Source organism: Miniopterus schreibersii (genome assembly GCF_964146895.1).
Source record: "Miniopterus schreibersii genome assembly, chromosome: 12".
In the NCBI taxonomy this organism is placed as follows: domain Eukaryota; kingdom Metazoa; phylum Chordata; class Mammalia; order Chiroptera; family Miniopteridae; genus Miniopterus; species Miniopterus schreibersii.
Window position 1 is genome coordinate 28,256,335 of NC_138112.1, and position 23,320 is coordinate 28,279,654.

The 23,320-nt window shown below is 38.9% G+C and overlaps 1 protein-coding gene across 20 annotated transcripts in view; it reads left to right on the forward strand.

Annotated features, from left to right (window-relative positions):
* The window catches only part of DLG2 (discs large MAGUK scaffold protein 2), a 1,618,243-nt gene that overhangs the window by 1,020,263 nt on the left and 574,660 nt on the right, over positions 1–23,320 (forward strand). For all 20 annotated transcript variants that reach the window (XM_081155084.1, XM_081155073.1, XM_081155097.1 and 17 more), the window contains one exon: positions 8,453–8,506. In XM_081155084.1, coding sequence (XP_081011210.1) covers positions 8,453–8,506 — 54 coding nt within the window. The remainder of the gene's footprint in view (positions 1–8,452; positions 8,507–23,320) is intronic.

The following is a 23,320-nucleotide window of genomic DNA, read 5'->3' on the forward strand; positions in this document are numbered from 1 at the left end:
ATGATTGATTCAGGATGTGGGGAAAGAAGAAATATAAACAGTGACCTTATGGAAGGCATGTAAGGTGTATGCTGGGACGTATGAGAGCACTGGACTGATGGAAGGAAAGGAGAAGAGAGAAGGAAACTAAATAGCAACTATTTATTGATCACCCCCTGTTTGCAAAGCCCTGCTCCGTGTGCTACAGAATAAATCTGCCCCACCTTCATCTGATGAACCAGGTTATTGACAGGTTGCTCAGAATTGTGGTACCTATGTCTGGGAAATACAGCTGTGCTGTTAAGATAATAGCCCTTACCAAAGAGCTTAGCAGAAAGGAACAGATGGTTTCCACATGGATCTTTCCAGGAATAGCACCACATGAAGTGAATCAGTGAGTTAAGTAGGTACGGTTATTGTGGCATGGGGCACATTGACTAAATCACATCTGAGACTGGAGCTAATGGCTCCATTTTTTGTGTAATCTTCAGAGGGCACTTGCACAAATAAAGCTGTTAAGTTAGTAAAAGCTCAGTGGGAAGCAGTGGGATTTATGGCATCATGGAATAATGGGGGAAAACAAAGAACTTAGAATTGGCAGATCTGGATTTGAATCCCAGCACTGCTTCTTTCTAGCTGTCTGACTTTGGGAAATTCACTGAATTCCCCTGAGCCTCTGCTTACTTACCTACAGACAAGGGGAAATTCCACAGGTCTCTCTGGGTTTCTGTGAGGAGTAAACAAAGAAAACACAGGTTAAAAACTTACCATATTTTCTGGCACTCTGTGGGTCCTTGCTCAATCAATACCAGTTCCCTTTCCTCTCACTGTAAGAATTAAATGATCTAAAGTGTGTGGACACAATTTATAAATTATAAAGCATGTTATTGATGGTCAATCTAATATAATTATCCATTTGAGTTTCAATGATGATGGATATTCAACTGGAGACCTATTCTTGGTGAGTCTTTATTCAGCCTTTTATACTAAGTTCAAAGAGGTATGTGGAGAGGGTACAAGATAGAGGTCTGAAGAGTCTTCATAACTAACAGTTCAAGCAATTTTTGTCTCATGTTTCAAGTGGGATTGATTCTAGAGAAAACATATAAAGTAAAGAAACCTCTCTGCTTCCAGGTCTCCAATTTCTGTGCCTCATTCTCCAGACTGCCCCATCTTTTCTGCACTGGGGATAAATAGGTGCCCAACTCAGCCTCCTGAGGTCCTCAGGATATCATCTATTTTCTGCAAAATATTACACCACCTTGTATTTTAAAGGAGGCTCAAGCAGACATGTTAACATTTGAATCCAAAGGAAAGAGATACTAATGGTGGGTTTTCAAAGATCAGTGAGAGAATCTGTATTGACCAGAGCAGACTTTTGGGTACTTGTAAAATCTTAGTAGGGAGCAGAAGTAACTGTTTTACAGTTGTTAAAAGTTACCCACGTTGGAATCAGACTGACAGGTTTGACGCTTGGCCTTGCTATTACCAGCCAGATAACCTTGGGCAAGATACTTAATATCTTTGAGCCTCAGTTTCTTATAAAGTCAGGATAATATATTTATTATTGAGTTCAGGTAAGCAGAGTTGGATCAGCTTCAAGGCAACTTGAATCTGCCATTCTCTCTTCCTATTTTCTGAGCTAAACTGGGTAAGCTAGGCAGGTGATCATCCATGCATTTTGTTAGGCGTTGGGGAGAGAGACCAAGGTCTTAGATTCCTCCAAAATTGCTCCCTTGAGACATTCTGCCATAGCCATTAACCTGCATTTAAGCCTTGGCTAGCCAAGCCTTGGGCACTCACACTGTTCACTCACTCACCCATTTGTTATTGCCTCAGTTTCCTGACCTGTGACATGGGTGCCCTATATCACTGCAGGGTAAGGGCAAAACAGGTGACAAGTCAGAACCCTTGGTACTACTATTGGTGGTGACTCAGAGCTATTCTGAATGGAACTACACCTATGTGGGTGGTCTTGTGGAGATGGAACATGAAAGGAAGAAAATTCAGGAAAGCAAAAAATAACCACAGTGATAAATAAAATAGCCTTACCTCTATAGAGCATCTCTCTTTCACTTCGCATGTGCTATTTCTTTAGCTAACTTCTTGGGAAATAGGTTAACTGGAAAAATAGCATTGTCCCATTTTTTCAAGTTGTGGTTTGCAAGAGATTAAGGGACCTAGAAACCCTCTGAGAATCGGGGAATTGAATCTGAGTCAGTATGGTGAGAAATTTATCTTCAGACTGTGAGAGACTAACTTTCAGGGCATAAAATAACTGCATTTTCAGCCTAGTATCTTGGAAAAACTTAGGAGAGGGAATCTGGAGATGTGGGTGGTTACCAGCATGGGCCTTGGGGCTAGAAAGGCGTGGATTTGAGACCTGGTTGTGGTGCCTGAGATTTGTGACCTTAGGCAAGTGACTAATCCATTTTGACCCTCCACCCTCCCACACACTTTTTTCCTTTCCCTTTTTCTTTAAAAAATAAAGAAAACAATAATATTTTCCTTAGAACGTTTTGAAAATTAAATGCATTGATGCATCTTCCGCATTTATCACAGCCCCTGGGACATAATAATCATTCAATAAATACTTAATGTTTTATTAATGTTATTATTATTATTATTATTATTATACTGTATTTAGTTTTGATACTAAATAAATGTGATATCTGGGGCATGTCACTTCCTTTCTGTCTGTCCATTTTATGTTTGTAAAATGAAAAGGTAGAATTAAACGATCATTAAGGTCCCAGCTTCAAACTTTTATGATTCTAGAATGTATTCTTTGTATTTTGTTTCCCTTCTCTCACACAACCACCAATATGTCTTTAATCAGTCATTTCTTAAAAATTTTCTTTGAAGCTTACTAAAAAACATCCTGACTCAGCCAGCCTGGGCGTACCTGTGCCATTAGCCTTCTCCTGGATCATGCCTCCTGCAGGCCTGCTCACGTGATGTACTGGGGCCCAGTAACCGAGCCAGTGAGGAGGGGAGGGTTCGGGCACTAGCCTGGGTCAAGGGGGTAGATCTAACCTGAGCTGGTTCCTGATTGTTGGTGAGAGTTCTGGTAAAGTCTGATTCCACTGTGAGTGGCAATAGAGCATGACTGTCAATAGCCTGGGCTCTGAGTCTGATTGTTTGGGTTTGAAATCTGTTTCTTTATCACGTGTATGACTTTGGAAAGTTACTTAACCTGTTTCCTTGCCTGTAAATTGAGAATAGCAGTACCTGTCTCATTGGTTATATGTGGATTAAATAAGTTAATTGTTGTAAATAAGTCCTATATATGTATTTGTTCTTACTGTTGTCCATACCAGTGTTAATATATCAGGAAATTTAGGTGTGACTGGGTCATGGTATCATGAGATTCTAGGTAGTGATGATTCTCAGCCAGGTAATTGCAGATTCCAGGTAAATCCTTCAAGAAGGAGTAGGACCCTGCTAACCCCTAGGGATGTGAGGCTCCAGCCCAACATTTTGGGAAAGGAGAGGGAAGAAAGGGTTTCAGTCCCAGCAGAGAACTAGAGTGCAAGTCAGGAAATCCAGAATGAAGTCCCCCTCTCAACCACATGACATTTTTTATTTCCAGAATGGGCCAACATGATGGAGGGTTAGGGAGAAAAATCTAATAGGAAATAAAGTTATTCTGAGTTCAGTCTTTAGCATACCATTTAGTACTTAGCATTAAATATCTCATTTCAGATCTAATTGAGAATGTGGGTAGTAACCCCAAAGTTCTATTTTTCCTAGTTAGGATCAGGGCATTATCTGAGGGAGGCTCATTCTGATGGCAGCCTGCTGTGTGATTGTGAAGCTAAAATACTGCTAATGTGGTATCTCATAGCTGTTCATCTAAGTTATCTAAGATTTACCATGAGGTTCTGGGATCTCAATTCTCTTAGTGAAATCATATACAAAATGGACTCATTTTAAAACTTCCAGTGGGTTCCATTTTGTTTCAAGTTGTCATGCCATACCATAAACAAAAGTCATGAATAGGGCCTGTGTCACTTCCTGCCCACTGAGGAGACTGTCCTTTAAGGCTGAGAGGATAAGCTGAAGACGCTCATCCCCAAAAGCCTCTCCATTTTCTTCTTGCCATATTTCACCTCCTTTTTAACTTGGCCTTGACAGTCACTTGCCTTCTACTTGCATGTTCCAGGTCAGCTGAAATTCCTGCTCACTTCTTAGCACCATCAGTGTTACTAGTATTATTGTTCAGTCCTTGCTGTATCTAAGTCACTTCACTATGTGGGCTTCTCTCCTCTTCTGTTTTGCTTCTTAAAAGTTTAGGCATCGACCTGGGTTTAGTCTTTTGACATTTCTACTACCTAGCTTACCAATTGTTAGACCCAAGCTTCCCAGAGTGTGTCCTTAGATGGACTGCACCTCCCCTAGCAGTATCTTGCTGGAAGATGCTTCCTCACTGTAGCTGGCCTGGTGACTACTTGACCATTTATGTCAGAGGCATTTCCCAGATCTGGCACTTAACAAATATCAAGAAGTAACTACATCAGTCAGAATCAATAAACTCTTTGAAAATTTGCATTCATTATGTCAGTCTTTATTAGTTACATTCTCTTGGTAGCAAGCAACGGAAGTTTGCTCTTTTCTTAGCGTAAGCAAAGTTATTGATGTAATATAAAAATATTTGGCTATCTCATGAAATCCAAGGACAGGAAGGTGGTAGAATTCATGAATAACTTGATCTCATAATTTAAATTTTATTAGTAGTCTCTATGCTTGCTTCTTGCTTCTCTGTGATTACCTCTATTTTTCCCTCTTGCTGTAAACTGACTTTCTCCAAATGAAAAAAAAATGTAAAATATAAGACAAACCACTTACTTCTTACAGTTTGGGTAACCAAAGTTAGATTAATTTTCTTAAGTCTCAAGTCTTAGTTTGCCTAGATTTACATAAAGTCAAGCCTTAAAACTTCTGATTAGAAAGGATTTTTTTTTTCATATTTGTTGCAAATCTTTTTCCAGTTAATGGAAATAAGCACATTGAAGGGGGATGCTGGAATTTGCTAAGTTAGCAGTTTGATTTAGGGGTTCAATTAAAGAGGATATCTAATATGGAGAGAAGGTGTGGGGATGGTAGGTCAAGGTGAAGTGTAGAGATACAGCTTAAGTAGAACCATCAAAGTAACGGGGGAATTGGTTTTAAGATACAGAAACTAAACTACATCAAACTAGGCATGGACTCACAAGATTTCAAAAGTGAGACAAGAAACAGCAGTCAGGCTAAGCCAAGGGAAGATCTGAAATTACAAACTGGTGGGAAGAGCACACTCCTGGGCCATACTTGGAATTCTACTGCGCTCTGTGTTATTACCACTCGATTTTTATTCTGTGCTGATATGTGCCATGGACTACCTAAAAGATTCCAGGAACCTCCTGTGAAAATGGCCTGAGGAGAACAGTGAGGGTCCTGGAGCAGAGCAATGGGGGGTCTTCAGAGAGCCCGGCTTAGCGGCTCGGTGAGATAGTGTGTTATTCAGAATAGCCCACCATGGCATCTCCTTGTCGCACGCACCAGGAGCTGCCAATGTCACATGTATGTGATGTACATGAATTCATACAATTTACACATCCTGTATGTTCATGCATTTTTAGTGACTTTTATAGATGTAGTATTAATTGTGGCTTCTAGAATTTGTTATCATTGAGAAGGAGCAAAGAGCTTTCCACATAACATAGATTGTGCTTCAAGATTCACAGAGTCCACATCCTGGGGTTATGAGATTATTATTATTTTATAAAAGCTTGATAGTTAAGTAATAATGACTGGTTAAAGAAGTAAGATAGTGGATATTGGAAAAGTAGTTCTAGTCTTAGTGTTATTGGTAACCAGAAATTTTGGGGTTTTCTTAGAAATGTTCTCTAAGCTTACAAAGAGATATTACATTCTTCCGTACCCTCATCTATACTTTATAGATACATTTATCCGATAATCCCTAAATACTGAGTTCCTTCTGTGTACCCACGTGCTGTGAAGAATTCTAGGGAAGCATACAATCCTTGTTATTTTCTAAACATACAGCCTGAAAGAACAGATTTACATACATAAAATGGAAAATAAAAGCATAAACATACAAAAGTGATGAATGTCACTGTATGGGAAATGGGCTTGCATATAAAATTTATTGCAAGACAAATTAATATAATCTATAAAACGAAAAGCAAAAGTAAGATTGGTTGACAGCCCTAAAACAAATCAATACATATTTATTGATCATACTGTTGCTGATGAATGTGGGGCTCTTGAGGTGTCATGAAGAAAAGCATTTCCAGGGACCCACAAGAGAAAATAAGATCTTGTAGCAAGGTTCATTTGGGAAGCGAAATTTTAAAAGTTCCCCAATGTCCCATCTCTGTCTATTTTGCCGTGGAAAGTGGGGCCAGAAATAGTCAGTGTCCAGAGATCCTGTGCCATATGAAAGCTTAGCTCAGTCTAGCATTTGGCTGGCTTAGCTGGTGTTCCTAGCTGCAGTCTGTTGCTTTGCTGCTGTAAATAAGAATGTAGCCCGGCCGGGCGTGGCTCAGTGGTTGAGCGTCGACCTAGAATCCAGGAGATCGCCGTTAGATTCCCCGTCAGGGCACATGCCCGGGTTGCGGGCTCGATCCCCAGTCGGGGGCGTGCAGGAGGCAGCCGATCAATGACTTTCTCATCATTGATGTTTCTATCTCTCTCTCTTCTTTCCTCTCTCTGAAATCAATAAAGATATATTAAAAATATATATATATATGCATATCCATATACATGGGCAAGCAATGTGTATTTAATAAATGGTAATTTGCAAGATCTAATCGATCCTCTTTAGTGCAATTATAGCCACTAACAGAGCATTGAGATCTCTCTCTGGGGTATAAACAGTTCACAAACCATCCAATGATATATCCTCACAGTTGTCCAACTTTAGGGAAACTTAATAATAATAATATTTAACAGTGATTCTGAAATTTAAGTTTACAAATACATTCAAATATATCACTTCACTTATTCTTGAAACAAACTTTTCAGAAGGTGATTATTTCTATTTCCATTCTACAGAGAGGAAAAATGAGGCAAAAGGGGTTAAGGGACTTTCCCCAGATCACACCACAAGGAAGTTTCTGAGCCCTCAAATCACATAATTAGGAAGTTGATAAAACAAACTTGAACCCAGTTCTTCTAATTCTAAATCCTTTGTTCTTCTCCCCACACCACATGCCTCTTGAAAAGCACTGTTTTTTTGTCGAGCCCTGTGGAAACTATCTCCAAGTCCCCCATTTACCCACAAGGTTCTTGCTAATAGGAGTTAACAAACCAGGAACATCTAGTTGACTCAATATATAGACTTGTAGACCAGGGTCATATTCTCAATGCCCGGTGTTTTTAATTAAAACATGGAATTTTGTTTTGTGAAATCTGCTGGATTGCCATTTGTCTTATCATTTGATTAGGATTCCATAGGTACAGATTGACATTAAAAAGCTGTTAACTCTTTTAATTCCAGAGGGCACATCTAATGAAATGTCCTAAAAGTTGAGTACTTGCCAAAACCACTGTGTTGTATAGAACAGCTCTCAATTAATCATGATGAAGGTATTCCCTCTATCTAAATGAAATCTGCAATTTGGGAAAGAGATTCCTTTCAGGGTGAAGGGAAAATGGCTGTGGAAATTCTAGAAACTAGAAAATAAAGATAAGTCTACTCCATATTCATGAAGTCAGATTGGTTGATGCAAATACAGATTGAAATCTATTTTTTAATGACTCGGCTTGTAGCCCTCCTATATCATGTTTTACACAGATTCCTACTCAACTTTAAGGCAAATGACTGCAATTTGTACAATTAAAAAAAAAAGTTTAGCATATTCAATAAGATTTTCTGTCATCTTTGACTGTTTTAATTTTCTATCTAAAGATTTTTAAGGTATATGATCAGAGATGTATAAATAACAAAGAAAATATATGATGACAGCATGCATAATAGGTAAACATGTATATCACTAAGTGAACCCTACTATTTTACATTGAATACAACATACTTTGAAAAGGCAGTTTAAAGAGAAGGGTTGTAAATATTGGTTTAGGTTTAATTTTGCTTCTTAGAGTGGGAAATCAAATTTACTTAGCACAGCCATTTAAAAAAGAAATGTTACCCACTTTAACTCTCACCCAATTTATTAGAAATCTTTGCCTCATAAGCATCACCAATCCTCATCTGTTACATTGCCAGATAAAATTTAAGAGGAAATGAGTATAAGTTCTATTGCTTACTTCATTTCATTATGTGGTAAATGTAGCAAACAAATTTTTGGAGGGTGTTAGAAACTTGGAGCCATTTCATTTTTCCTCCCAGCACCTGACACAGTGCCTGGAAGAGTCTTCAAGAACTGCTGCTGAGTTCTTTGTTAAATCAATTACAGATCCTCAGAATAGCTTACTTTTTACTTAAAATCTTTCTACTTCTCTTTTTCAGGCCAGTCCTGCTCCTATAATTGTCAACACAGATACTTTGGACACGATTCCCTATGTAAGTAGCATTTTTATTAAGACTTTAAAAACTATTGTAGAACTTAATCAGCTCAATTTGGATTTTAATGCATATTCAGTTTTATCCAATCCAGATAATTTTATGGAATGGTGTGTAGAACGAGTTTTGTGAGTTTTCTTTGACATTTGCTAAATCTCAGCTTAGTCATACAAATATTTTTCTCTTTCATTCATTGTTTTGTAAAGCACAGGGCCTGTCATGAGAAAAAACATAGCTGATTGTGTTAAAATAATGTTAGTTTCCTAAGATGGTTCACTGAAAAGAGATTGAGTTGCTTATAGAAGAGATGAACAAATGTTTTTGGATCTCTTAGTAAACGAATACTCAAAATCTGTTTCTGTTACCAAGCCTAGAACATAAGTGTCAATAAATATTTGGTGGTTTTTGCTGGGCTTCTAACAAGAACTGAGACAAAAGTTTTGTGAGAGTGACGGCTGTCTATATATAATAAAATGTATGGTTTTATAAAAGCATGGAATATCAGATAATAGGATCAGTCAAATCAGTAGAGCCTGGGATTCTGTACCTGAAATATAACCACTATTATGGTCAAAATTCTTGACAACCAAGTCTGGCTGGGCAAGGGAGGTTGGAGAGGCAACAGGCCATAATACATGGGAGTGGTTGACGTTATGGAGGTTCAACAAAGCTTTGTGAGTGACGCTTAGCTGGTAGGTAGAGAATAGTGATTTGGGAAGAGGGAACAAGTACAGATCCATGCAAACAGAAAGTTTGAAGCAAGGAGAAGGGCTTCAAGGATAATGGATAGAAGGACAAACAGATGTATGAACTTTGGTTAAATAAGTAAAGCATGTGACACACTTAGAAGAATACCTGGCACAAAATAAGTGCTTGGTAAACACCAGCTAGTCTCAGTCTTAGAACTCAACTTCACATGCCCGCAAAGGCCAAGCAAACAGATCCAGATCCAGACCCACACTAATGGAGCAGTGGGGCAAGGAGAGCACATGGCCTTCCAAGTAGGTTGGTCCCGGTGGAGGGGGGCAAGTGTTGTCAGACCATGCAGTGTTTCAATAGAAGCTGGAACTTTGAATTTTTGTATAAAAGTCTGCAATTCTTAAATACAGTGTGCCAAACAAAGTGCAGTTTCTAGTGCAGAGGCTGCCCTTCAGGAGCTGTCTGCCTTGAAGGAACTGGAGGAGCTGAGCAGGCCTTGCTAGCCAGGACTCAGCCACAGGGGAGCAGAATTCTAGAACTGGAGTACACAGTGGGGACTTGATTACAGGAACAAATGACTAAAACTGGGACACAGGGTCAGGACAAGAATAACAGCAAACTTGACTTAATGCTGAGTCACCTGAACTACTGAACTAGGGCTTCTTAAATCTCCCTCAATGAGTTGTTCCGCGGCAGACCGGACATGGGGTTAAGCTTACTGGTAAGAATCAAGTGGCCCAGCTGTGGAAAGTAAAGGACTCTGTCCAAAGGAAGCAAAACAATGCATTAAGGACACAGTGTATTCAGTAGTCTGTCTCTCACTCTTTCTACCTTCTTTTATTTATTAAACATTTATATTGAGTTTTCTGTATACCTGACATTGTTTTAAGCACAAACAAATATTAACTCATTTAATCCTAGTAATAACCCTATGATAGAGGTACTATTAATTTCTCCATTTTATAGATGAACAAACTGAGTCATAAAGAATTTAAGTAACTTTCTCAAGGTTGCACAGTAAGAGGCAGAGCCAAGAACGACCTAGATAGCCTAGTTGTTGCTTTTGAGATATTACTTAATGCTGGCAATGCTCCTTTCCTCCTACCCGCTCTTGTTTTTTGTCGTTCAAATTGGGAATAAATTTTGCTTTCTTACTCCTTTGCTACATGTAACTTTGGGTGAAAGACCACTTGCCACAGAGGCTTCAGTACCCTTGGGACAGACACCCATGTGTAAATTAAGGAATCCAATACCTTTACTATAGTCAATCTCTTTACTATATCCATTGGCAAAGCAAATGAGCAGGGCCTTGAAGAAGTAGTCATGGAGCACAGAAACTTGGTTTTCTAAGTAGGGCTGCTTTCTTGTGGTAGGTCTATAGTATGTCAAAGCCTTCTATTAAGGTTTTGGTGGCTTCACTGCCAGATGCCCTCCTGCACAAATAATTTATCAATGGAAACTAAGGATTTTGTACAGACATGCCCAATTGATATCCCAACTAATTAGCTAAGGAGATCAACCACATAAAATAAGGTAATCAAACTGCTCCCCTTCTCCTAAATATCAACTTTGTATCTGACTCTGAGTTCTTTGAAGGGCTTTTTCCCCCTGCCTACCCCTGTATTATGTTTAATGCAGCCCTCGTTGAGCCTTCTTAAGAGTTAGAATCTTTATAGAGTTTTGCTGAGCATCACACTATTCGTTGCAGTGTGTTCTTGGGTAATTCAGTAATCTTTCTGGACCTAAATTAATCTGTAAAACAGGAATTATACTTCAGAGGTGGTTGGTTGTGAGAATAATGAGATTATGTATGTGAAATGATGCTTTGTTAACTTTGAGTTGCCAGGGATTTATTTATTTTTCATTTCATTTGATAAACACTTATGAAGTAACACATGCTAGATCCCAAGAGAATGGTAAATAGGAATATCTTCCCCCATATCAGAGAAACACAAATACATTATCTACTAAAAATGGCAGATTTAAGACACAGACATTAATGCAAATATGCTTTGGGTCTCAGCACCAGCCCAACTCTCCCCCTTGTTCCTGCCTCACTGGATAACCTTGAACAGATCACTGCTCCTTTTACAGTCTATTTTCTCATTCCCCAGTGTTCTATACTTTGTTTTCCTCTTTTATTTCTCATGTTCTAGTTGTTCGCATAATTTCAGCTCTATTTAATGAAAAAATGATCTTAGAACTCCCCAGAGCATTTCAATCATGTTGCATAAGAACATTTCCTTCCTTAAAAACATTACCTAAATGACAGATTTTTACTTATATATTAGTGTCCTCCTCGAAAATAATTTTATTACAAGTAAATGTATTAATTTTGCCAATCAGCCAATTAGATTTTAGAAATATATTGTCCTTGTGGAAATGATTCCTTGGCATACATGCAAACAGCAATTGAATAACTAGAGGAAATCTGTGGTCAAAGGAAATTTTTAAATAAATGTCTAAAAATAGTACAACAGATATTTAAAGAGACTTCTGCTTTTTTTTTTTTGCTTTTTTTAGGAGGGTAAGTTAAAGGATATTAGAGCGTTTAAAGTGTCTGCCATTAACAGAAGGGTTACTGAGGTTCTTACAAGAGTTTCAAATAAGCTCAATCTCATCATATGATGTCATGATATGTTAGGGTTGGGTAGGACCTTATATGTGCCACAGCCAGCATCTCATGCAAAGCAGGAATCCCCTATATGAAGATGTTTTCATTATGAGTGGGACAGTGCTACCAGAGTTTGTCATGTTCATTATGATGGCTAAAGCCCAGAACACAAGTGCTCAAGGGAAAGCAAGGAGTAAAAGTAAAGTTTCCATTTCAGAACTCTCTAGTTTCCATTTTTTACTCAATCTTTTTCTTTTTCTCCATTATACATTGAATAGTATTTTATGCAAGGCACTAAAACTAATGAGTAGAGCTTGCGTGTGATTCTTTTTTTTTTAAATTATCTTTATTTTTGAAAGCATTACAAATATCCCCTTCTCCTCACTCCCATTGATCCCCCCCACCCCACATCCACCCCACCCCCAGGCCTTCCCCATACCAATGTCTGTGTCCGTGGGTTATGCTTATAAACATATAAGTTCTGATTAATCTCTCCCCATCCACTCACCTACCCCCACCTTCCCTTGACATCCTTCAGTCTGCTCCATGCTTCTACGTCTCTGGATCTGTTTGGTTCATTATTTTGTTCATTACATTCCACATGTGAGTGAGATCATGTGGTGCTTGTCTTTCTCTGACTGGTTTCCTTTGCTCAGCATAAGCCAGCCCATGCCGTCCCGAAGGGAAAGCGATCCTTCTTTTTTACAGCTGCTGAAGGCTGACTTAGTGGGAAGGAGCATGCTACCCTCTGGCACTCCGCAACCTGCAACTGGCACGGAAGCCTCTCCTGACATACTTCTTCCCTTCAGCCAACCTTTGGAGTTCTTTACTGAACGCCACCTAAACAAATCCCATCCTTCCAGCTTTGGAAAAATAAAATTAATTACAGGGATTCTAGAATTTCTTTTCTTTCCATCCATCTCTAGCTTTCATTTCATAATGATTATATTTTAATCTGTGTTCTGGAAATAGACTGTGGAAAGTGTGGAAAACATAAGAATCGTGAGTTTTAAATCTTGTTAAGTATCTCCAGCCTGTTTGCTGAGTGGTTAGAGCATCGGCCCTCAGACTGAAGGACGGTGGGTTTGATCCCAGCCAAGGGCACTGGCCTCAGCTGCAGGCTCCATCCCTGCCCCGGGGCACCCGCAGGAGGCAACCAAACAAATCTGGTTGATGTTTCTCTCTCTCTCTCCCTTCCACTCTCTCTAAAGCAAAGGAAAAAAATATCCTGGGTTGAGGATTTTTAAAAAATCTTATTTTGTTAAGTAAGTTGGAGTTCAAGGAATGCAAACCTCTCCTTTTCAAATACAGGTATTCTCGCTCAACTAGTAAATGGTAGAACTTGGCCTACCATTTACTGTTACTCCATGTAACAGTCCATTTTTGGTGTGTAACCAAAAACCACAAATCAGTGGCATATTACAATAAGCATTTATTTCTCTCATAAGTGTTTGCTAGTTGGCCTGGTCAGCTGCTTCAGGCTGTAGAGACCAGTTTGGCTGGGGCATCTCTGCTTCCCATATTTCAGTATGGGACTCAGAGTGTGTTTTTTTCGTTATCATGGCAGAAGCACAAGAGGACAAGCCCAGAACATAAACGTAGCTAAAGCCTCTGCTCACATCACACCCACTAACACCCCACCGGCCACTCAAGTCATATCACCAACCTCAAAGTATAGGAAAGAAGGAATATTTGCTAAACAAGCTAATTTGCCATACCAAATCCTCAAATAAAAAGGCCACAAATCTGTATATGTCCCCTTTTAAGAAACAAACAAACAAACAAACAAACAAAAACACAAAAAACAGGTACAGCAGAAGGAATCTTACACTTTAAAAATATTAGTTGGCCAATAATAAACAGTGAAAGTCTCAAAGGGTTCAACTAATATGGGGGTTGGTGTCTAACGGATTAAGGATGTCGAAAAGGAAATAATGAGAAGTAAAATAGACATCTAGCAAGTACTTGACTTGCCTGTGAGACACTGTTGTCTGAAACCTTGTTTCCAGAAGTAGAAATAATGGAGACAAGGGAATTTGTTCTGGAAATTCCAGGACTGTGGTTTGGAAAACCTCTTAAGGAAGTGAGGAAGAGAGAGGAGAGGAGAAGAGAGAAAAGAAGGAAGAGTTAGGTTACAAAAGATATGAGAGGGTCCTTCTTAGGGGTATTATGCTAAGTGAAAGAAGTCAGTCAGAGAAAGAGAAATAGCATATGATTTCACTGATATGTAGAATCTAAAGAATAAAATCAATAAACAAAATAGAAACAGACTCATAGATACAGAGAACAGATGGACAGTTGGCAGAGGGGAGGGGCTTGGGAAGATGGGTGAAAAATGTGAAGGGATTGAGTATAAATTGGTAGTTACTGATAGTCACAGGGATATAAAGTACAGCATAGGGAATATAGTCAATAATATTGTAATACCTATGTGTGGTGCCAAGTGGGTACCGGAAATATTGGAGGGAATACTTTGTAAAGTATATGATTGCCTAACCACTATGCTGTACACCTGAAACTAATACAGAATAATATTGAATGTAAACTGTAATTGAAAAATAAAATTTAAATTTAAAAAATGAGCAGGTTCTTAGTAGTATCACCCATTATATTTGCTAAGAAGATCATTTATGTAAAAGAAGAAAATCATATCTTTATAATAGTATCAGAGAGATTTTTTTTTGTAGCAAGTTTTAAATGTTAAGTCATTGGATGCGGACACAGCTATGATTCTGGGGCAGAGAACAAGAGAGTGGTCCAAAGGTAATAAAATGGCCCAAGGAAAGACTGACCATATGCGTGAAGGTTGGTGAGAAAAGAGGGAAATGAGAGAAAACAAAGGATGGCATGAGTTCAGGGACATAGAGAAGCCCTGAGGTTCTTTTGGGAGCCAAAGAATGGGTTTAAGACAAGAGGTGTTGTTAAGCAGGATTTAAATAGCATTTCTGATTGATTCCAGCAGCAGGAAGCTGAGGGCAAGAGTTCCCTGAGGTGGAAGTTGCTATGTTACAGAAGCGAGATGAGGTAGACAGTTAGGCATTAATTTCTTTGAGTAACTTAGTGCAGCAGCAGACCCTAGCGATTTAGGCTACTGTTCACTTTTATTGGCTAGTTTTCCAGAATGATTCATGAAGGGAAAAGAGACAGAAATATGTTTGTTTCTTTGAACCATTCTATCAATGATTAATAACGACAAGATATTTTGAAAGAATTTGCTGGATTTAGTACATTTATCCTTCAGCAAACAAGTTTGTTTCATTTTTGTAGTTTTTTCCCAGGAACACCATTAAAACTACATTGTTGATGCTTTTATCTGTTGGGAATGTACTATAATCTGGAAATAAAAAACGCTTCCTTGTCAGAAAACAGCTTAATTTTGGCTTAACTATGCCCATGAGGCAATAGGAATTTAGCAGTAGAGGCAGAGTTATCAATATTTGTTCCCGAGTCAAACCTAGCAAACCTAAATCCAGTCCTCAGCTGCCACAATCAGCAGATTCCTTATGCTTCCACTTGTTACTTTGCTCTAAAAGGCAAAAGATGAAACATAATAGTGCTTCTCAAGTATTAATGTATATGAAAATTATCTGGATATCTTCTTAAAATGCAGATTCTGATTTAGTGAGTATGGGATGGGGCCTGCCAGGTTGCATTTCTAATAAGCTCCAGGTGAGGCCCATGCTCCATTGTATACCACACTTTGAGTAACAAGAGAGTGTAATGAGAAAGACTAGTCTCTGAATTCAAGAACACTAGATTCTAAGCCCACCTCTGCCAGTAATTACTTGAGCAAGTTTTGGTTAAATCAAATTATCTATCTAAACATCTGTTTTATTATTTGTGAAATGGGGGTAATGATATTTGACTCACCTGAGTTGTTAGGAGTACTCTCCCTAGTATGCAGGAGGTGTTTAATAAATGTTCATCATAAGACTGGGGGAGGGGTGTGCCTTTAATAAAATAAAACATTCTTTTGACTTAATTTTGAACTAGTGAACCAAGAATGCAGAAGCCATAGCAAGCTCAGAGATAGGGCAAATAGCATTTATGTAAGTCCACAGGCCTACCTGCGTCTAGATCTTTGCTTCTGGAAGTGTGGCCCATTGACTAGCAGCTTCATTATTACTTGGTTAAAGTAGCCACTTATTCCAAGGAGTTTAGACTGGCAGAGCAGGTTTAAGAACAAAGGGAAACAATTCAGAAAAAAAAATATTTGTATAGTTTCTCTATAGCATTGTTACTCAAAATGCTGTCAGGTCCCACCAGGGAGATTATTAGAATTGCAAAATCTCCAACTCTATCCCAGATCTACAGCATCAGAATCTCTGAGGGTGGGACCAAGGAATCTGTGTTTGAGAAGCACTGTTATGTTCCATCTTTTGCCTTTTAGAGCAAAGTAACAAATGGAGGCATAAGGAATCTGCTGATTGTGACAGCTGAGGAATGGATTTAGATTGGCTAGGTTTGACTCTGGAACAAATATTGTTCCAGAGGGAAGCTAGTGGGAACCCACAGAAGCTTCTGGATGCTGCACTGAAGTGGGGGTGCAGCGAAGGGTAGGAAATACTGAATACAGGAAGGATGAAATAGAACTATAGGGATTCACTAAAGTACAATGGTAACACATTCAGTATTAACCTGAGCCAGCATTTAATTCTAGAGTTGTTATTGTTGCCACTGTTATTGTTTAAATCATGGAGACACTCTTAAAAACATTGCCTTTCATAGTCTGGTGGAGTCTACTGGGTGACGCATAGTGGCAGCTCATGCTGCTGAAACACCCTTTGCCTACCTGTGCCTGGCTCAGTCCTACGCATCCCCAAAGGTTCAGCTTGAATGCCGCTTCTCCTGGGAGGCTGAGGCTAGGCACAGTGCTCCTGTTGGTGCTTCCACTTCAACTTTTCCTCTTCCATAGAAGTTCCCACACTGCATTATTTCTTTAATGGCTGATGTTTCTTCCTAGAGTATAAACTTTATAAGCACAGGAAAAAAAAAAAATTGCTCCATCTTTCCCATCCTGTTACTTCTATAACCCAGCGCATTTTTGCTGGGCTGGGTGGCTAAATGAATGAAGGGATGAATGACTGAAGATGTGAAGAAACCTGGTTAAGGTAACATGCTATAAGGGACCATCCCTTTTCAGGAATCAAGGAAAAGTAGAATGTTAGGCAGCTCTTAAGGAATAAGTAAGATGCTTCCAGGCAGAGTAGGGGAAAGGCATTCCAGGAAGAGGGAGCTCTGTGTGCAAAGGCCAGAGGTGGAAGCGCATGTGTTCTGAGATCTGAGTGCCTGATGCAGAGAGTGGTAGCGTGAGGTTGGAAAGGCAGGGTTGAGTCTGCTTGTGAAGGCCTTGTTTGCTTGATATGGGATTTGGACTTTATCCTGTGCGCACTGCCAGTAGTATCATTTTCTCATACATTTGGGAATTTATAGACATTTTTTTTACCACTAGGATCTTTTTTTGTGACTGCTGTGTAGTAGGTACCCTAAATACAGGGTGTCCCAAAAACACGTATACGCACTTTAACAGCTGACAGATGTAGATTCTATTACATTTTGAGAATCAAATGTATTCTGTCTTTATAATTATTCAAAGTGCGTATAGGTTTTTGGAACACCCTGTACGTGTTGAATAAATAAAGCCAAGAAACAATAGTGATCACTTTACGACAATGGACTACAAGCTTTTCTTGAGGCTTCTCTGTACTTTATCTCTTTGCCTTTGTTCATTCTGTTCCATTAGCCCAGACTGTCTTTTTCTCCATACCCATCATTTTAAGATTTCATTAAACTGCCACTTCTATCAGGACTCACTCATCAATCATTCTAGGCAAAATTAATGTCTCCTTCCTCCTTGATTCCATAGTATTTAACTTACAGGAGGTTGCCTGCTTTAGGCTCTTTTGATTCCACCATTTCCTAGCTGGGTAACCTTGGAAAACTAACTTCTCTGACCCTTTTCCCTCATCTGTAAGTAAAGAGAGTAATAACTGTCTTCCATCATGTATTAATTAGTATATATGTTCAGTTACATGTAACAGAGACCAAAATGAGAGTGCTTTTGCAAGATAAAAATGTATTTCTTTCACATGTAACAATAGTCCATGTGTTTTGTCCAGAAATGGAATGTCTGCTCAGCTCCACAAAGTCTTAAAGGGGCACAAGAACCTTATCTTCCTGCTCTTCTGCCTTTGAATGTTGCCCTAGGGGGGACGGCGCCATGATGCCATGCCAAGGAGTAGATTAGGACAGAGAGATGATCGTGGTTCTTCCCTTTAAAATACTATTTTCGCTTATATCCCCAGAGTTAGAACTTAGGCACAAAGCCACACCTAGCTGCAACAGAAGACACGCATGTAGTCTTTATTCTGGACTACCCTGGGCCCAGATAGAAATGTGGGATCCCATCACTGTGGAAGGAAAGGATAATGATTATTGGGGGACAGCCAGCTGTCTCTGCCACACAGCATGCACAGCAGTGTTCTTCAGTGTGGAACTTTCTCCCAGGGGATGCTGAAGCTGATTGGAAGCTTTTTCTTTTTCTTTTCTCATCATTTCTAATTTCAACATTCGGATTTGTTTCATAAAAACATAACATATTATTACAGTTATACAAGTATACAATTGCTCGACAGATTAGCACATATGGGGAATGCATGCTCACAAACATTTTACAGATAAAAACGCTGAATAAAAAACTATAGAGGTCACTGGTTGGAAGCAGTAGAGATCATGTTTAGATACTGATTGACTCATAAATAAATGTTCAACAAATGATGGTAGTTAATGTGCAAAATCTGTACTTACCACATTCTTTCTTGTTTAGTAACAGTTCTTATTACCCTATATCAGCTTCAAAAGAGCTGTGTTTAACTTACCTTTAAAATCCAAGGAGCATCTAGCTCATATCCATGCACACAGAAGGGATTCAGTTTGTTATTGTTATAGTCAGCTGAATTAGTCCAGTTTAGCTGTTTTGCTGAAGAGTAGGTTTTTATATGAAAAGGTAATTTTTCAGGTAAAATCTGTGTGTTTTAGTTTGATTCACATGACCACATGGGTTGAGGCACACGCTTCTACCCAAGGGTGGAGGCTCGATTTATTGACTTAATTTGCAGAATGTAACATGCTCATACATAACTACTCTTTTAAAAGTATGATGCTTTTAAAGTGCTGTGTCTTTCTCACATATGTTTATGAGAGAAAATGTAAGCAGTCATGTATGATAAAGGAGATCATGGTTAGCTGGGTGAGATCAACTATAAGAAAGAGAAAGGAAGAAGAATGGTTGAGTAAAATGTAAAATCGGTAAAGGAAATGAGAGTAGAGTAATGAAGAGAAATGACTTAAAACCTTTATATTGTCTTCCCTCAGTTTTAAGAGTATTACAATTGTAATGAAGCTAATAACCCTGCTTCGAACTTAACAAAAAAAGGCAGAAATACTAAAACATCATTTTCCTAAGGTCTCGGGAATTTTATGGGATACTCAGAGTATTTTATAATATCTTGTTAAATTTTGTTGAGCTTTTAAATTGACTTTTTACACTGATATTTTTTAGGAACCAATTCTTGGGGGATGACTATAGCTACATAGTCTCTGGGAAATTGGACAGACATCTTGTTTCTTTTGTGACTTTTCCAATATAAACCCTTCCTTTGGTCCCCACACATCACTGTTTGAACTCACTCAAAGCCTCTTTCCATTGCTGTTCATCGTCTTTTAGGTCATTGCCCGGATTCAGGCTCTGTTTTAAAAAACTCTCTTTCTCTAAGTGGCTAATTGTCTTTCTTTTTGGGAAGTCTGTGATATTGGCTGTCGAATTTACTTTGGCTTTGTTGTTTGGCAGGCATACATTTATATCCTTATGGGTTCACCTACTAGTCCTATAACACTGGGAACATTAGTTACAAATTTTGCACCTCAGTTTTTTCTCCTATGAAATGGGATAAAATCACCTACCTCGTGGGTCCATTTGTTAAATGCTGTAGTGAATATGAAGCACTTAATATAGATTCTGGAATAGAGTTGTCAATTAGTTCTGATCTCTGATTTTTTTAGTAGAAGGAATCCATTTTTAAATAATTGACATTTTGAGCAACAAGAAGAAAAAAATCTTGAGGATTTGTTTTTCAAAAGACCAACTTATTGAATCTCCTATGTCATTAACAATAGGATCAAAGACAAAGAAGCTTTGTCCCACATTCATTCCTGCTGGGAGCACTCTACCATGTGGCTTTCAATGGTCAGTTTCCCCCAGTGTCTTCCCTTTTCTCAATGCATCATACCTCAGACTTAAGTTATTCTCCAGACTTATCACTTAGAAGTTCCAGGTTGGTGTGGATATTTGAATAAGAAGATAAGCTTTTATGAGCTTTTCCTTTGGTGAAAAGCATAATTGCCGCTTCATGGGCAGCAATAATGACAATGTGATTTGATTACACTGATTTCCACAAAATGCTCCAAATGGTGTTTTGCCCAAAGGTGTTTTATTTTGGAAACCCAGGAGCATGAAACTCTAAGAATGGCAATCTAATGAGGTGTTACTTGAAGGAAAAGTAGTCAGGAAATAACAAAACCCACAGATCAAACAGTATGCAAAGAAAAGCAAATAAACAATAGCCCATCATAATCAGTATTTCTTTAAAGACAATTTCAGAGAATTGTTAGTAATTTTTTGTGTGCTTTTTAAAAATGTGTCTTTATTGATTTCAGAGAGAGGAAGGGAGAGGGAGAGAGAGAGAGAAACATCAATGATGAGAGAGTCATTGATCGGCTGCCTCCTGCACGCCCCGTACTGGGGATCGAGCCCACAACCCGGCATGTGCCCTGACTCGGAATTGAACCTTGATCTCCTGGATCCTAGGTCGATGCTCAACCGCTAAGTCATGCCTGCCAGGCTTGTTTGTACTTTTTAAAAACACATTGCTAATACTTACCCTGATCCCCTGAAGCAGTTGTTCTCAACCTTAGCTGCACATTTTATCTCTTTGTGTGCTTTAAACAATACTGCTGTCTGGACTTCCTAATGGGCCTCACTGTAGCCTGGGCATAGACATTGGGATGTTTAAAAACTCCCCAGGTGATTCTTTTATGCAACCAAGGTTGAGAACAACTGACTTAGAGATATAAAATGCAAAGACTTTGATCTATATGAATTGGAAGTATAAAATTAGATGTTGGCACTTACATTGCTTATTATTTTGAGGGGAAAACACAGTAACCATAGTTTGGGCTCTGTTATAAATCATCAAGAATGTTAAAGCATTGGTGGCTCTCTCTCTCTCTCACTCCTCTCCCCCGCCCCACTCTCTCTTGCTCTCTCTCCCCTAAGCTTCAGGGCCCTCCTTTTGCTATAACTTGTTTCCTGAGCCCACTTCTTCTCTGGCTCACTCCTTCTACCTCTGTATTAACTTTCTGTTATAATTTGAAAAATAATCATCTAGCCTTCCTAACCCTTTGTGATTCTTGAAAAGCCTTCCAATGAAAATGGTTGGTTTAGTGGCACTAAACTGAACTTGTTCCTGTTAACTTGGTAACAGACACAGCCACTGCTAACAAAGCTGTCTATGCAAGGCACATAACCCCAGGTTCAAACATAATCAAGTTAACAAAATGACCCTCCAAGGGCTATTCTGCTGACACATGTCATCATTTATGAGTTGTAAATTGGGTAATTAAAAAGGGATGCATGGCCTATGCTTGAGCAGGTTGGCCTAAGGGCCCCTGCAAGTCTGAGACAAGAAATTTGCAGGCCAGAATACTGCTTAAAGCTGGTCTGAGTTGACCTTTAGGTAGGTCGTTGTAGTAACCTGGGGCTCAGTGTAATTAGAAACAATCAAATATCTAGGCTCTGCCTAAGTCCTTCAGGAGCTTTCCCTGACATGCAGGGCACTGAGTTTTCCCTTCTCTCAGTGCCGATTGCTCTTAAGAGGTACTCTGGTCAAATTTTATTTAATTCAAGTTTATGTGATCGCAACTTGATTTAATAAATGTCTGCTTTCATAGCAAAATGATCTGGTTTCTTTAAAGTAGACCATGATGTTGGCATGGCCAAAAGCATGGACTTGGTGTCCAACAGAAATGGCTCTTGAATTTGAACTTGAACAAGTTACTTAAATTTTCCAAGCCTTAGTTTCTTATTTGGTAAAATGGGGAAAACTGGAAATATATCATAGTACTGATAAGAGAATGATCTGAGCAATTTCATACATGGTTGAATAAATTGTAAGAATAAAAATAGCTAATTGTTTTTAATTATATACTATGCACTATTAAGTTTTTTTACATATATTAATGTATGTCATCCCCACAATACCCTGAGAAGTGTATTGTGATCTTCACTTTACAGGTGAGAAACCTTATGCAAAAGAGAGATTCTTAAGTGTCCAGGGTCACACAGTATTTAGCAAGGAGCATGCATTGACCAAAAAAAAGGGGTGGGGGCAAGAGAGAGAGAACCCATGGACATGAACAACAGTGTGGTGATCAAGGGGGTAAGGGTGGTGGGTAGAGGTGGAAGAGGGGATAAATGGTGATGGAAAAAATGAGATAAAATAAAAGAATAGTGTTATGGCCCTGGTTGGGTGGTTCAGTTGGTTGGAGCATCATCCAGTGCACCAAAAGGTCGGGGGTTCGATCCCCAGTCAGGGTTTATATGGGAGGCAAACAATCGATGGATCAATGTTTCTCACATTGATATCTCTCTCTCTCCCTCTCTCTCTCTCTCTCTCTCTCTCCCCCTCTCCCTCTCCCTCTCCCTCTCCCTCTCCCTCCCTCCCTCCCTCCCTCTCTGAAAATCAGTAAAAATATCTTCAGTGAGGATTAAAAAAAAAATAGAATAGTTTTATGCTACCCTGCCTCTAAGTAGTTGTAATAAAATTTATTTTGCTGAGTTACTTAAGAGACTGAGGAAGACACAAAAGCAGCTAAGGTCAAACACAGCGTTGTTATACACCTCATTAATAAAAGATCAAAGAGCTACAAAGAGGAAAGCTGTTCCAGGATGTGGTAAACAGAGGATATTTGTGAGTATACAAAACATTGTTGTGTAAGTTAAAACTCAAGCTGGGAAGAGATCTTAAAAGAGGTATTAGTGCTGTCATTGTATGTAATAAATAATCCATAGGATGTAAGAATGAATCATTTGGGATATCTTGGGTGAAAGTCCTGAACAACACGCTTTCACGTATATTATTTTATTTACTTCTCAAAATATTCATGAAGGAAGCAATCTTTGTTATAGCTAAGGAAACTGAAAAACAGTTTGAGGTCATGAATTTCATCAATCTTATGTCATCAGTAAGTGGCAAATTGGACTTGAACGAGGTCTTCTGACTTCTCCCAACTAACTGGCTGTCATATGGGTCAGGTCTTTACAGGAATTGCTGGAGCTCAGCTTCCTTGTCATCATCAAATAAGGGAGCTCTCCCTTAAATTTTTAAATTTTTATTTATGATCTCCAAGTTCCACACTGCTGTTAGGTACTGTGATTCATTCGT